The sequence below is a fragment of the Phodopus roborovskii genome, unplaced genomic scaffold (genome assembly GCF_943737965.1).
Source record: "Phodopus roborovskii unplaced genomic scaffold, PHOROB, whole genome shotgun sequence".
Classification (NCBI taxonomy): domain Eukaryota; kingdom Metazoa; phylum Chordata; class Mammalia; order Rodentia; family Cricetidae; genus Phodopus; species Phodopus roborovskii.
Genome location: NW_026126434.1, coordinates 31194604 through 31211120, shown reverse-complemented (window position 1 = coordinate 31211120; position 16517 = coordinate 31194604). Strand labels below are relative to the sequence as shown.

The 16517-nt window shown below is 38.6% G+C and overlaps 1 protein-coding gene across 1 annotated transcript; it reads right to left on the bottom strand.

Moving 5' to 3' along the window:
• Window positions 1-6601: 6601 nt before the first annotated feature.
• On the bottom strand, window positions 6602-16256 carry LOC127224421 (olfactory receptor 12D2-like). The gene is given in 3 exon segments (XM_051187466.1): window positions 6602-6639; window positions 6642-7529; window positions 16187-16256. Coding segments are annotated over 3 exon segments (996 nt in total).
• Between the last annotated feature and the right edge of the window lie 261 nt (window positions 16257-16517).

Here is a 16517-nt window from a genome sequence, read left to right as displayed (position 1 = left end):
TAAAGTATTGTTAACAAGATTCTAAATTAAAAAGAAAAAAAATGAAACTAGATATCCAAAAAGAAAAATGTAAGTAATCCAGTTTAAATTAGGTATATACAGCTAAACATTAGGTGAAGCTTGGGGAATCCTGCTGAAGATGAGTGTGGGGGAGAATTGTACGGACCAGAGGTGTCATGAACACTACAAGAACATCCTTAATCTGGGCTCAGAGAGACCCACAGAAATTGAACCAACAATAATTATGGAGCCTGCAAGGTCTGACCTAAGCCCTCTGTAGTATATGTTCTGGTAGCGTAGGTTGGTCTTCTTGTTGAACTCGTAACAGTAGGAGCTGTCTCTGATTCTTTTGCCTACTTTTGGGACCCTTTCCCCTCTACTGGGTTGCTTTATCCAGCCCTAATATGAAGGGAAGTGCTTAGTCTTATTGTAGCTTGAAATGCCCTGTTTGGTTTATATCCCTGGGAGGCCTGCCTTTTGCTGAAGGAAAACAGAGGAGGGGTAGGTCTGGGGACAGGGGGTGGGAAGAAAGGAGGGAGGGGAAACTGAAGTCTGGATGTAACATAGGCTGAGAAGCAAATGTAATGCAAAATAAGATCAAAAAAGAAAAAGTAGAAAAAGTAACACAAATGACAGTTGATGCTGGCAAGGAAACACTCCTCATTGCTAGTGGACGTCCAAACTTGTACAGCCACTACAGAAATCAATATGTTGTTCCTCAGAAAATTGGGATAGATTTACCTCAAGACTCAGCTATACCACTCTTGAGCATATATGCCCAAAGGACACTCCATCCTACCACACTTGCTCAACCATGTTCATTTCAGCATTATTCATAATAGCCAGAAACTGGAAAAACAAACAAATAGACAAATCAGTTTTCCTTCGACCAAACATGTATAAAGACAGTGTACATTTATACAATAGATTATACACATTATAAAAAACATGATATCATGATATTTTCAGGCAAATGCATGAAACTAGAAAATAAAATTATGGAGTAATGTAACCTAGACCAAGAATGATAAATATAGTATGTATGCACGTATAGGTGAATATTAACTTTAAAGCAAATGATAAGGTACAATCCATAGACCCAGAGAGGGTGGGTAAAGAATGGAAGTGTAGGGGGATAAAAATATCTCTCTTAGAAGGGGAAACAGAGTAGATTTTGTGGTGTTCTGAGGGTGGGCAAGGACAGGAGCAGGGGGAATAGGGTAGGAAGAGAATGAAAGGAGAAAGTCCAGGGATGGTTGGAATTTGGGGGCATTTAGGGATCAGTGTGGGAACTTAGTGCAGTGGAAACTTTCTGGTACCCATGAGGATGACCCTAGAGAGAACTCCTAGTAATAAGGGATATGGAGTCTGAACTACCACTCTTTTATTGCTCGGCAAGACTTCCAGTGGAAGCCTAGGGTTGAGTTGTTGGCCAAGGACATCTGGTGGCAATTCCCCAAACAACCCAAGCTGATGCCAGGACAGAGGTTGCTTTCATAAAACTGACAGCAGGGCCCATTGCCCATCCAAACATCTCATTGAAAGTAGAGAGGTTAAACTTATGCCTACATGTAAACTTCATCCCTATGTTCTAGTCTCTTTGGTGCAAGATGATACTGAAAGAGAAATATGGACAACAACTCAGCAACAAAACGTTCTAAGTACAATCTGTCCTCCTGCAAGCTGTCACAGAACTTGTGGGAGTGACCAACCAATGTCTGCTTTAACTTGAGGCCCACACCACAAAATGGAATCCATAGCCAGCACTGCCTGGATGGAACCAGAAACTGGATAGCCCAGAGACCTATGATAGAACCAAGCATGTCTGGCCAAAACAAAAACAAACAAACAAAAATTAATAAGATGATTCCCAATGATATTTCACTATATTCATAGATCTCCAAAATATACAAAGAACTCAAGAAACTAGTCACCAGAACACCAAATAACCCCATTAAGCCACAGGTGTCACACTCCACCAGAGAGATTCTGGCAGAGGACACCTGGGATAAGATATGAGAATCTGTGTTTCCAACATGCTAATGCTGCAAGTTAGCTGTACTGAATTTAAAAGTTGCAGAGTGTTCTGTCAATCATACCTGAGTCACTTACTTTCCCACATATTCCATTTCCATTTGTACTAGGAATTAGGTTATTCTCCTACAAGGTGAAGTCTACTCTTATTTCTTATGTGCAATCCTTCTCTTCATCAGTCAGTGATGTTCCTCTCATGCTGTCACTCTCCCATGTTAAACAATCTCACTGCTACTGTATTCATCTCAAACCTATTTATCTATAAAATATATAGATCATGGCAGATCTCAGAGCAACCGAGATTGAGTACCGAGGTTATCTGAAAACAAGTTGAGCATCTATGGTTATGGTAATATGTGATGAGTGCTTTGCCTTATAGAGCTATTGCCTTGTTTTTCTATTTCTTATGACATATTCATCTGAAAACTTCCATCTCAATCACTAGTAATTTTCTAATCCAATAGTTTTACCTTCATGCTTTTTTGAACCCTCTTAAAGCAAGTACTTATACTTGCTTGTATTTCCCCAAATAATACTCATCAATACCAGTTTTAAATTTCAGTCATTATTACTTGATTTCTCAAAAAGATAGGTCAATTGAAAATCCTCTTTACTTCAGACCCTTTCTTTTTCTGACTTCCAAGTTACCCATAACACTCTCCTGGTTTCTAGTAATCTCTCTGACTCATCCTCGGTCTCCTTATCTGGTTTTTCCTCCTGTTTTAAATTTCTTTTAAGTTAATTTTTGTGATTCTTTTCTATTTCCAGTTTCATACTTCAAACATCTGCAAGCAAGTCACTCTGTTCAAGTTTTCAATTCAGCCTTCTTTCCTCAAATCTAGATGATATAGTGAAATAGATGATGATTGATAGATGATAGATAGGTAGATAGATAGATGACATAGATGTATATATGTGTGTGTGTCAAGTATATGTATCGTGTGTGTGTGTGTGTTATGTGTATATATAATACCTTCTCTTCATAGGAACAATTTTACTGTGAAAGATGTTTTCTTTTAAGTGGAGTTATTTACATGCAACTTTACATGCAACTTTGGAAACTAACATACAAATAGAATGGTGTCCTATACTACACTTTCTATGTTCCAGTCTTAAATATGAGTTTATTTTACTCCATAAAATACCACATTTCACTCTTACCTTCTGACATTGATAATATCCACTCATAAGTGATAAACTCAGAAACAACCACTCTATCCAATGTTCCCAGACTAGAGAGCACCTTGCCCTTTGCCTGCAATCCTGAGAACATATACAAAAGTAGATGATGGAGGCTGGAAGCCTAGCATTATTTGTATTACCTCTCTTGGGATCAAAAAAGGTTTGCCTATAGAATAAATCTTTCTTGAGAGTCAGCTCCCAGAGTTACTCATTAGTGGAAAATTTATAAATTTCCATTGAGAAATTTGCCTGTTGCTGTATTTGAAGGATAAAGTCACTAATTAAACAGCTGTAAAATATTGAGCATGATTCAGATGTGAAATAGGATATTTAAAACTCATTGTCTATTTCTAGTCATTGATGTATCTTCTTGACTAAGGAATAGTGTACATGTGACCATAATATCTCCTGGTTTTAAAAAAAGAACCACTCTAACTGATGTATGAGTTTAAATTGCATGTTTCTAAATAAATACAGATTCAAATATTTGTCCTACTTATTAATCACCTACCCTTAGATTATGACAGAATTACAAACCTAATTCTATGTAAATGAGAATTCTTGGTTCATTCTCCAAATTATTTCTCATTCATATTTAACCATATTTGATGATGAGTTTCACAATTCATAAGTGGATCTATGGTGTATCATTCATTGATGTCAGTTAGGAATCATATTTAGCCAATAGGAACCATCAAGACAATTTGTGAAATGAGTGAAAGTCCCTTTTTCTCTGTAGTAAAGATATTCAGAGATTGGTAGCATAGAGAAGAGCTGGTGCATTCCCAAGATCATGTTCTACTCTGTCTTCTGAGAACATATAAGCACCTGATGGAACTGTGAAGTTCCAGTAATTATTCTGTTTCTTCCATCCTCTTACAAACATGACTTAATTCAAGAATCAAATTTATCTGAGATTAACAGGAAGAACTGTAACTCTTACTTGATACACATTTAGCATGGCATGGGAGGCATCCTAGGGAAACAATGAACCATAAACACAATGAGTTAGGTACTTGAATACTAGGTTGGAAAGGAAAACAATGAGCTGTGTATAAGCTACTGAATTATATGCAGAGTTTAAAATGTTGGAAGCCAGGCCAGTCCAAAGCCTCGATGAAAGGACAAAGTGAGCACTGATTCTTGCCCAGGGACAGACTTGGCAAGATTCAGTCTGGGGCTTGGGTCAGTGTCTTGAAGGAGTTAGGATTCAGTTCCTGGAAGTGTGACATTTTCCCCCAGGGAGAGCTGTGATTAGCAGTCCCAAGGGTACTATATGCATGGTCTGTAATGTACTTGAGATATCCTGTATTCTTTGTGCAATATTGCTTGGTTAGCTTCTGGCTGACTTTGTCCCATTATGTTATAGCATGAAGTATGTTCTTACCTCATGGTCACAGAAAGCAGAAAGAGGGAACAATGGGAACTGGAGTGATTGTCAACTTACTTCCTCAAACTACAATCTACTTCCCAAAGTTTCCACAGCCTCTCAAAACAGTGCCATTACCCAAAAATCACGTATTCATGCCAGTGGCCTGATTTTTGACCCTCAAAGGCCCCAAAATGGTGTTTTTGCATTATGAAATGAATGTGAGATTTCAGAGGCTAGGGTGGGATGTTATGGTTTAAAATGATGTGTTTGGTGGCATGTTTACAAGGGATGGGATGTAATGGTTCACCTTTAGTAGTCTTACAGGCATCACCAGGAAATTCACAATCACTCAGTGCCTTTCTCAGTCATCACCCTACACACTGCACAAACAGTACCACACAGCTGCTTGTTCTCTTCCTTCCAAAAGCTGATCTGCTGTTGGCAAATGTAACTACCCTCAGCTTCCTGCTGCAGCATAGTCTGCACTTATAACCACATAACAACTTTATCTGTGAATTGAAGCCAACCACAGACAGTTTTTTTGGCCCACCATGATTTTAAGAACTGTAACTTAGTGAGTAGAGAGAATCCAAAGACCTCTGGAGGAATTTGGAGGTTAGATTGAAAAATACAGGGGCTTTTGCTTCCCCTGGCCAATAGTTTCACTATAAGACTTCTCAAAGTGAACACCTCTATAACACCAGTGAGCAAGCTAGGAAGGGCTGTAGCCCTGCTGTGTTGCATATTCTTTCCAAATGGATTAGCGATTTCCCATGTTAAACTAGGTTTTTAAAGTGTTAGATAGTGCACTTGTGGAGCCCTATGGAGGTTTCTCTTTTGTCTTTTGCTTAAAATCCCACTGGCCAAGAGAAATGTGCCCCTTTCCATCATTTTGATTACCATTCTATGCTGGAGTCTGTTATTTCTCTTACAGACCTTAGTTCAACATTTCTCGATCTATTTGCTGTCTGTTCTTTCTGTTTGCCTACTGTTCTTCCATTTCTGTGCACCAGGTCCACCGCTCCCCGAGGGCCAACACTTGATGCTGTGCTTCAGATTTGTGAATATGCAGGAAATTACTTGACATCTACCATTTTACAGTTCTCTCTGTTACTTATCTCATTTACTTAATTACCTTTCCATTTCAAAAATGTGAAATTAGAACATGCTTTTTAAATTTATCCAAACTCCACATCAAATTGAACTTTATGTTTCTAGTTGGACAGCAATTACATAAAACACTTCAAAATATTAAATTATCATAACATTTCAGAGTGTACAAGTAATGTATTTTATTTTGATTTCTTCATATGCATATATTATTATACTTTGTTCTTATCTGACCCATCCAGTTCCAAGAATTATAACTTTCTTGATCATAGATAGGTCCAGTGACAAGAGCTGTATCCCCAGAAACTTGAGAGACTGACCAGGAAAAGAGCAATTCAAAGCATTCCTAGACTATAGTCAGTTCCAGGTCAGCCTGGAAAATTTAGTGAAACCCTATCTCAAAGAGAGAGAAGGGAGAGGGAGGGAGGGGAGGGGAGGGGAGGAGGGAGGGAAGGAGGGAAGGGAGAGAAGAAGAAGGAGGAGGAGAAGAGTGTTAGGGAGATAGTTCAGCAGTAAAGCATAGGCATAGCATGTGTGAAGCATTGGGTTCAATTCCAAGTACTGCCTTCTAAAGTGGTTTTATTGATCATATTATAGGATGTTAAATTAAAATAGACTTACAGATAAATGTATATATTAATATTCATCTATTCAAAACATGGGCAATTCAGACATATTTCCATACTGGTTTGTACCTGGTTTATTCTAATTTTCCTTTTATATATTTTATATGGATTGTAATTTTACATATAATTGAGTCATATTTTTATATGTTTATTCTTTTACTTGGTCATTTCTGTTATACATATCATAAACAATTGCAGAATCAACTGATTTTACACTTCAGCATTTACATTAATTTCTTGTTAAAGTATTTCAGAAGAATTCACAGTATTCTTCAAGTCAAAGCTGTGTTCTGATTTTCCTGTTAAAAGCACCCCCACTTCCTTGTTCCTTAGAGAGTATATTAGTGGATTGAGTGCAGGAGTGACCACAGTGTACATGACAGCAATGATCCTGTCCTCCTCCAGGGAGCTCCCTGAGGCAGGACTAATATAGATGTAGAGAACAGGAGCATAGAAAATAATAACAACCATGAAGTGAGAGGCACAAGTAGACAGTACCTTATGGAGCATGCTGCAAGAACGGGTCTTGAGAAACAGGTAGGTGATAATGTAGAAATAGGAGAGAAATGTCAGAAAGAAGAGACCAATGGCAATGGTCCCCGTGAGAGTATTAAGCAGCCGCCTATTGAGTTTAGTGTTTCCACAGGCCAACTCCAATAATGGCTTAACATCACAGAAGAAATGATGAATATGGTTGAAACCACAAAAGTTCAAACAAGATGTCATTATGGAATGAAGCAGAGCATGGAGAAAAGGAATGGCCCAAATGGCAACAGCCATCTGGATACAGATTTGACGATTCATGATGAAGGGATAGTGGAGTGGTTTGCAGATAGCTATGAAGCGATCAAATGCCATCACTGTCAGCAGCAAGGCCTCTGTGCTACCCAGGAAATGGAAGAAATGAAGCTGAGTTATGCATCCCAGAAAGGAGATTGCTTCGCTGGTAGAGAGGAAGTTCTCCAGCATCTTCGGCACTGTCACGGTGGAGTAGCAGATATATAGACATGCTAGGTTTCCCAGGAAAAAATACATAGGTGAGTGGAGTCTTGAATCAAAGATGATGATCATCAGGATGGCTCCATTCCCAGCCACATTGATAAAGTACATGGTAAGGAATATGACAAAGAGAACAGGGTTCAATTCTTGTATGTCTGTCACTCCCAAGAGGAGAAATTCAGTGACTAAGGTTTGATTCAATAACACTTAAAAGAAAAGATAGGATAGTTTGTGGAACACTAACCTCCATGTCCCATCAATCTTTCTAGGCAATACTTTTTTCCAACACAAACATAGTTTGTGAAAGTGATTTTCTATAACCCCACAAAGATCTTGTGAAGCTCTTCTATAATATTTGTCTATCAGTCCATTAAATATTAAGTATGTTTCTGTCATATATTCCTATTCGAAAATCCTTTAATTTATTACATTTTTTCATTAACAATGTCTTTTTATTGAAGATTTGGAGCAGGTACCATCCTATCACTTTTCTAGCTATGAGCATTTAAATTTTGATCCAACTTTCTTTTCATCCCTTCCCTAACATGGAGTAGCTTTTAAAATATCCCACCAGGAGACAACATCTGAAGTAGGAACACTCTAGAAGAGCTTTAACATGAAAAAAAATAGGCAGAGATGAATTTGTTTCAACCACAGAATTTATAGAAAGTATAAACAGTTTATCAAAACGTAAGTTCACCTTATCATAAGGATATATAAGGAGTCCCTTGACCCCCAAAGCAGGGCCTCTGCTAAAGAAAGAGGCCTCAGGCAGATAGTGCCAGTTCCCACTGAGATCCTACTACATGTGCAGAAACATCCCAAGTACCAGCCCAGCTTTTGTCCTCTTCCACCAGCCATTAGCTAGAGCCATTGGCTTGAGTCCACACTACTTAGGGGGACTTCTCGGAGCAATTCTGAACAAGGAGACCTGCCTATCCATATGAGACCACTCGTAATTTCCACCTGCTTGGTCTCTGACACCACTTCCAGTCCTCTGCTGGAGTCCTGGGTCCCTCCCAGAAACCCACCTATCTCTGCAGGAACACTGAGTTTCTGCAGGCATCTTCTACTGGATCTTCATCCCTGACCCCATCCCTGGGTCCCTGTCTGTGGAGAGACCTTCTATAGAGCTACAGATATTGAACCTCTGACCCATACAAGAGAGGGGGAGAGCGCACCAACACCTACTAGAAGTACAGAAAGCCAATGGGGGAAAAACAATTAAGCAGGTGAAGGAAATGGTTCAAGACTTGAAAACTGAAATAGAGAAAATAAAGGCAACTCAAACCAAAGGAATGCTGGAAATAGAAAAACTGGGGGGAAAAAAACCTGGGAACTACAGATGCAAGCATAGCCAACAGAATTCAAGAGATGGAAGAGAGAATCTCAGGCGCAGAAGATAAACTAGAAGAAATAGATTCATCGACCAAAGAAAATCATAAATCCAACAAATCCATAACACAAAACATCCAGGAAATGTGGGACACCGTGAAAAGGCCAAACCTAAGAATAATAGGCATAGAGGAAGGTGAGGAAGCCCAGCTCAAAGGTGCCAAAAACATATTCAACAAAATCATCAAGGAAAACATTGCCAATCTGAAGAAAGACATGCCCATGAAAGTACAAGAAATATACCAAACACCAAATAGGCTGGACCAAAGAAAAAAGACCCCTCGACATATAATAATCAAAACACCTAGCATAAAGAATAAAGAAAGAATATTAAGAGCAGCGAAGGAGAAAGGACAGGTAACATATAAAGGCAGACCTATCAAAATTACACCTGACTTCTCCATAGAAACCCTCAAGGCCAGAAGGTCCTGGATAGATGGTCTACAAATATTAAGAAACCACGGATGCCAGCCTAGTCTACTATAGCCAGCAAAACTCTCAATCACTATAGATGGAGAAAACAAGATATTTAATGACAAAACCAGATTTACCCAATACGTATCTACAAATCCAGCCCTACAGAAAGTATTGGAAGGAAAACTCCAACCCAAGGAAGATAAGTATGCCCACAATAATGTAGGCAACAGATAATCCAAATACACCAGAAACCAAGGGTAAAGCAGAACAAATATATTCACAATACCACTGCCAACAATAAACCTAAAACTAACAAGCATCAACAATCAATGGTCCATACTCACCCTCAACATTAATGGTCTTAACTCACCTATAAAAATATACAGGCTAACAGAATGGATAGGAAGACAGAATACACCCTTCCGTTGAATACAGAAAACACACCTAAGCATCAAAGATAGACATTACCTCAAGGTAAAGGGTTGGGAAAAGATTTTCCAATCAAATGGAACCAAGAATCAAGCAGGCATGGCTATCCTAATATCTAACAAGTTAGACTTCAAACCAAAATTAATCAAAAGAGATGAAGACGGTCATTTTGTATTCATCACAGGAGACATCCATCAACTAAAAGTCTCAGTTATGAACATCTATGCCCCTAATACAAAGGCACCCACATTTGTAAAAGAAGTGCTACTAAAACTCAAAGCCCATATAAAACCTCACACACTAATACTGGGAGACTTCAATACACCACTCTCAACACTAGACAGGACCACAAATCAGAAACTCAATAAAGAAACAAAAGAATTAACAGAAGTTATGTCTCGAGTGGATTTAACAGACATCTATAGAACATTCCATCCAAACACAAAAGAATATACCCTCTTCTCTGCTCCACATGGAACCTTCTCTAAAATCAACCACATACTAGGTGGCATAACAAACCTCAACAGATACAAGAGAATAGGAATAGTCCCCTGTACCTTATCAGACCACCATGCTTTAAAATTGCAATTCAACAACAACACACATAGCAGAAAACCTGCAAACTCATGAATACTGAGCAATGTACAATTGCACCACACCTGGGTCAAAGAAGAAATAAAGAAAGAAATTAAGGATTTTCTAATATTCAACGAGAATGAGGACACAACATACCCAAACTTATGGGACACCTTGAAAGCAGTGCTACAAGGGAAGTTCATTGCACTAAGTGCCCATATGAAGAAAACAGACGATAGTCACATAAGAGAATTAACAGCACAACTGAAAACCTTAGAACAGAGAGAAGCAAACTCACCCAGTAGGAGTGGACACTAGGAAATAATCAACTTGAGGGCTGAAATCAACAAAATAGAAACCAGGAAAACAATAGAAATAATCAATGCAACAAAGAGTTGGTTTTTTGAGAAAATCAACAAGATAGACAAACCTTTATCCAAATTAATGAAAAAGCAGAGAGAGAACATGCAAATTAACAAAATCAGAAATGAAAAGGGGAACATAACAATGGACACAGAGGAAATCCAGACAATTTTCAGGTCATACTTTGAAAACCTGTATTCCACAAAAATTGAAAATTCAAAGGAAATGGACATATTTCTTGATTACTATCACTTAGCAAAATTAAATCAAGAACAGACAAACAACTTAAATAGACCTATAACCTGCAATGAAATAGAAGCAGGCATCGAAAGCCTTTCAACCAAAAAAAGCCAAGGGTCAGAAAGATTCAGTGCAGAATTCTACCAGACATTCAGGGAAGAACTAATACCACTACTCCTCAAACTATTCCACAAAATAGAAACAGAAGGTTCACTGCCAAACTCTTTTTATGAGGCCACAATAACCTTGGTACCCAAGTCTCACAAAGACACAAATAAGAGAAAATACTACAGACCAATATCCCTGATGAACATTGATGCAAAAATACTCAATAAAATACTGGCAAACCGAATTCAAGAATACATCAGAGAAATCATCCACCATGACCAAGTAGGGTTCATCCCTCGGTTTCAGGGATGGTTTAACATACGAAAATCTATCAAGGTGATCCACCATATAAAGAAATTGGAAAAAAAACATATGATTATCTCCCTAGATGCTGAAAAAGCCTTTGACAAAATTCAACGCCCTTTCATGATAAAGGTCTTGGACAGATCAGGGATAAGAGGAACATAACTAAATATAATAAGAGCAATATACAGCAAACCAACTGCCAACATCAATCTGAATGGAGAGAAACTTAAGCCAATTCCTCTGTAATCAGGAACAAGACAAGGCTGCCCTCTCTCTCCATATCTCTTCAATATTGTACTTGAAGTTCTAGCTAAAGCTATAAGACAACAAAAGGATGTCAAGGGAATCCAAATTGGAAAGGAAGAAGTCAAACTGTCTCTATTTGCAGATGATATGATAGCTTACATAAATGACCAAATAAACTCTACCAGGGAACTCCTACAGCAGATAAACACCTTCAGAAAACTAACAGGATACTAGAGAAACTCAAAAATATCAGTAATCCTGCTTCATTCAGACAACAAGGAGGCCGAGAAAGAAATCAGAGAAACATCACCCTTTACAATAGCCACAAGCAACATAAAGTATCTTGGTGTAACGCTTACCAAACAAGTAAAAGACCTATATAATAAGAACTTTGTGGCACTAAAGAAAGAAATTAAAGAAGATACCAGAAAATGGAAAGATCTCCCATGCATGCTCTTGGATAGATAGGATAAACATAGTAAAAATGGCAATCTTGCCAAAAGCAATCTACAGATTCAATGCAATCCCCATTAAAATCCCACCACAATTATCCACTGACCTTGAAAGGATAATAATCAACTTTATATGGAGAAACAAAAGACCCAGGATAGCCAAAACAACCCTATACAATAAAAGAACTTCAGGAGGCATCACCATCCCTGACTTTAAGCTCTACTACAGAGCTATAGTTCTGAAAACAGCCTGGTATTGGCACAAAAATAGACAGGTAGACCAATGGAATTGAATTGAAAATCCTGATATTAACCCTCACACCTATGAACACCTGATTTTCTATAGAACAGCTAAAATTATGCAATGGGGCAAGGACAGCATCTTTAACAAATGGTGCTGGCACAATTGGATGAGGGTTTGTAGAAGACTGCAGATAGACCCATGTCTATCACCACACACAAAACTCAAGTCCAATTGATCAAAGACCTCAACATCAATCCAGCCACATGGAACCTGTTAGAAGAGAAAGTAGGAGGTACCCTTGAACAAATTGGTATAGGAGACCACTTCCTGAACATTACTCCAGGGGCACAGACACTGAGAGCAACAATTAATAAATGGGACCTCTTCAAACTTATAAGCTTCTGTAAGGCAAAGGACAGAGTGGACAAGACCAAATGGCAGCCCACAGACTGGGAAAAGATTTTCACCAATCCTACATCTGACAAAGGAGTGTTCTCCAAAATATACAAAGAACTCAAGAAACTAGTCAACAAAACAACAAATAACCCTATTAAAAATGGGGTACAGGACTGAAGAAAGAATTCTCAATAGAGGAATTTCAAAAATGCTGAAAGACATTTAAGAAAGTGCTCAACATCCTTAGCTATCAGGGAAATGCAAATCAAAACAACTTTGAGATACCATCTTACTCCTGCCAGAATGGCTAAAATTAGAAACACCAATGACAACTCATGCTGGAGAGGATGTGAAGAAAGGGGAACACTCCTCCACTGCTGGTGGGAGTGCAAACTTGTACAGCCATTTTGGAGATCAGTATGGCAATTCCTCAGGAAAATGGGAATTAGTTTACCACAGGACCCAGCAATCCCCCTCTTAGGCCTATACCCAAATGTTCCACATCCATGCAACAAAGACATCTGTTCAACTAGGTTCATTGCAGCATTATTTGTAATAACAAGAACCTAGAAGCAACCTAGATGCCCCTCAATTGAAGAATGGATAATGAAGATGTGGCACATCTACATAATGGAATACTACTCTGCAGAAAAAAATAATGGTATCTTGAAATTCGCAGGCAAGTGGATGGCACTTGAAGAAACCATCCTGAATGAGGTAACCCATTCACAAAAAGAGGAACATGGTATATACTCACTCATATATGGATTTTAGACCTAGAGCAAAGGAACACCAGCCTATAATTCATGCCACCGAGGAAGTAGGTTACAAGGTGTACTCTAAGAGATTCATATAAAGTCCCTCACAGAAGCAGGAAGGGACAAGTCCCCCATAGAACAGGGGAAGTTGGGTGGGGCATTGAATGGAGAGAGAAGTTGGAGAAAACGAAGGGGAAGAAAGGAAAACATGTGCGACCAGGAAGACTGAGCCCGGTTAGGAATAGAAGACAGGAGAGAGAGAGAGAGAGAGAGAGAGAGAGAGAGAGAGAGAGAGAGAGAGAGAGCATAAAAGAGGGAGCCAATATTGGTTTGAAGATAAAATTGAACACAAAGTTTTAGAGAACTACAAGACTGCTGCCAACTAACAATTTGAGCATCCGTGGAAAGGCTACCATAAATGTTCTTCCCAGATAGTGAGATCAGCAACTAACTTATCCATGGAGCCCTCATCCAATACCTGTTGGAAACAGGAGCAAACACCCATACATAATCACTGAGTCGAGCTAGACTCCAGATGCAGATGGAGAGGACAAGACCAGGCTACAGAAACACATAGAGACAGCTGACCTGAACAAGGAGGAGCTAAGGGGCCCCCAGACTGATAGCTGGGAAGCCAGCATGGGACTGACTCAGGCCCCCCTGAATATGGGTCTCAGCCAGAAGGACTGAGCAGTCCAAGGGACCTCAGACAATGGAGCCAAGATGTATCTCTGGTGCACAAAAGGACGTTGGGAACACATCCCCCATGGAGGGATAACTGCCTCAACCTATGGACAGGGAAGATGCCCTAGTCCCTACTTCACATGACCTGTCAGATCTACAAGACCCCAACTGGATGGCATTCCTCTACATATGGAATTCTGGTGGGGGGATGGGAGGGGAGGGTGGCTAGGGTGCATGTGAGAGGGCAGATAGGGTAAAAGTGAGTGAGTGAGGGTGGGAGGGTAGGAGGGAGGGAGAGGGTACTATGTCGACATGTAAAATAATAAATTAAAAAAAAAAAACTCTTTGACTCCAAAATTTAAGTTGAAGGACAAGTTACTGGGGAAAAGGATTTCTATTTTTGTTTCCACAGAAAATGAAAAGATGTGGATTCCTTCCAGACTAATGTGGTTTTATCAAGCCAGACTGCCTGAAACAGAGCACCAAGTGATCCTACATTCAAAACAGCTGGACAAAGCAGCCTTGCAAACTACAGCCAGGATTTCTGCATCTTCTTCGAATCCCCCATGACAGCGCCCCTTACCAGCAGGAAGTAGTTTGGAAAGAACAATGCCCAAATTCCCAAATATTGTCTGTTTTCATTTAAATGGACTTTGTTATAAAAAAATAAATAATATATATATATATATATATATATATATATATATATATATATATATATATGGAGTAGAAATATCTTTGCGTTCCTTTATTTCTTATTCATGATCAATTCAGAAGTTGTAAAGAACATCTCAAGCCAAATGAGGTAAGAAACTTGACTGTATTAATCTCAAGACTCTAACCAGTTATGTGCATCATCTTTTTCAGTGCTGTAGCAGATAATAGGTTTAGTCTTCTAAATAATAGGTTAATAATAGGATATTAGGTTTAGTCTTCTGATAATCTGAGCCATTAAGAACTTTAGAGCCACCAGGCAGTGGTGGTGAACGTCTTGAATCCCAGCATTCAGAAGACAGAGGCAGGCAGATCTCTGTGAATTTGAAGCCAACCTGGTCTACAGAGCGAGTTCTAGGAAAGGCTCCAAAGTATTACAGAGAAACCCTGTCTCAAAAAACAAAAACAAACAAAGGATGTTTTTTGAGATTGGGTCCCATGGTGACTCAAGCAGTCTCCTGCCTTCATTTCTTGAGTGGTGGAGTTATAGTCATACTGCCATGCTGACCAAGACATTTTGCATTGTAAATTATACTTTATGACATTTATATTCTCCTGGTTACTCTGAGATTAAAGGAAACCTTTTCCAGATACCAAAGTATTTGATAATAAAAGACTTCTGCCTCTGAGTACCCAGTAGTCCTTCTGTCATTTCATCAGGGGGAACTGCAATGCCTATGGCTTTAGTATCTTTGAAATCTCATCTTTTCTGTTACCTACTTAAACTACTTCTTCAAATATTGAGGAGGTTTACTAGCCTTTCTTCTAGCTCCACTAATGGAACCATGTTAGGTAACTCTTTTGTGTTTTATGATCCCCAAAGTCAGGCTGCCTTAAACCAACCTACTCCTAAGTTACCAAAAATTTCACCTTTCCTCACTTTAAGACTGTTTCTTCTCTATGAAATTAATTCCTGGCATTCCTTCCTACCAAGTAAAGTCTTATTTTCACATAAAGAAATGAATAATTTTCATTTTACTAGCATAGTCAAAATAGAAGCATTTTTAATGAATGTCAAAATATTTGAAGAATTATGAATAAGTTCATTGCAATAGGTTTCATATCTATTTATACAATCATTACTTACTAAAAGACAAGTAACTTTTCAAAAATTGCTTTTCTCCTCATTATTAGCAATGAGTTTCCTCCCCGAGATACACTGGCCAGAGCAGACATAGCTATGAGAAGTAGCTTCCTCTTGTTCCTTTCATTTAAAGATGTGCTAGGTTCATTCTGTGTACAGAAGAGAAGAACTGGAATCAGGGTGTGGAAGGCCTGTTTTGCTGGAAGCCACTGGGAGAACCTCCATGCTACACTGGAGTTAGACAGACGCTGACACTGGGGTGGTTCCTACAAAATGGGAATTGCTCAAGGTGTGAGAAATCTCTGAGTAAAGAAAACAATTTGTTTATCTAACGAAAGAAAATTAATGAACTGGAGAAAACTTATAAGAGTTCCAAGGGATTATAAGCTTTGTAGTAGGAAGACAGTCTGAGAAGTAATGTAATCACTAGTATAATTCTCTGAAGGTTTACCTTTAAATAATTCAAGGATATTTCTTTGATAGTCATGATTATTTTGTCTGTTTATGAATGTAATAGACATTCTCGTTAAAAATTCAACCCATGTGACCAAGATTATTTATGAGTCTTTGAACCCGAAAACAAAACAGTTCTGAAAATATATATATCAAAAAAAACCTACTAACCTAATTCTTAAGAAAAAATAGCAATTGGAATGATCAATTCCAATGATTTTGTTCAGCACTTTCAATGTTTGGGGATTTCAGGTTGGCTTTATAGAGGATTAAAGTAACAACAATGATGACTTAAGATGAGATGCGATAATTCTGTGCAAAATTCAAAG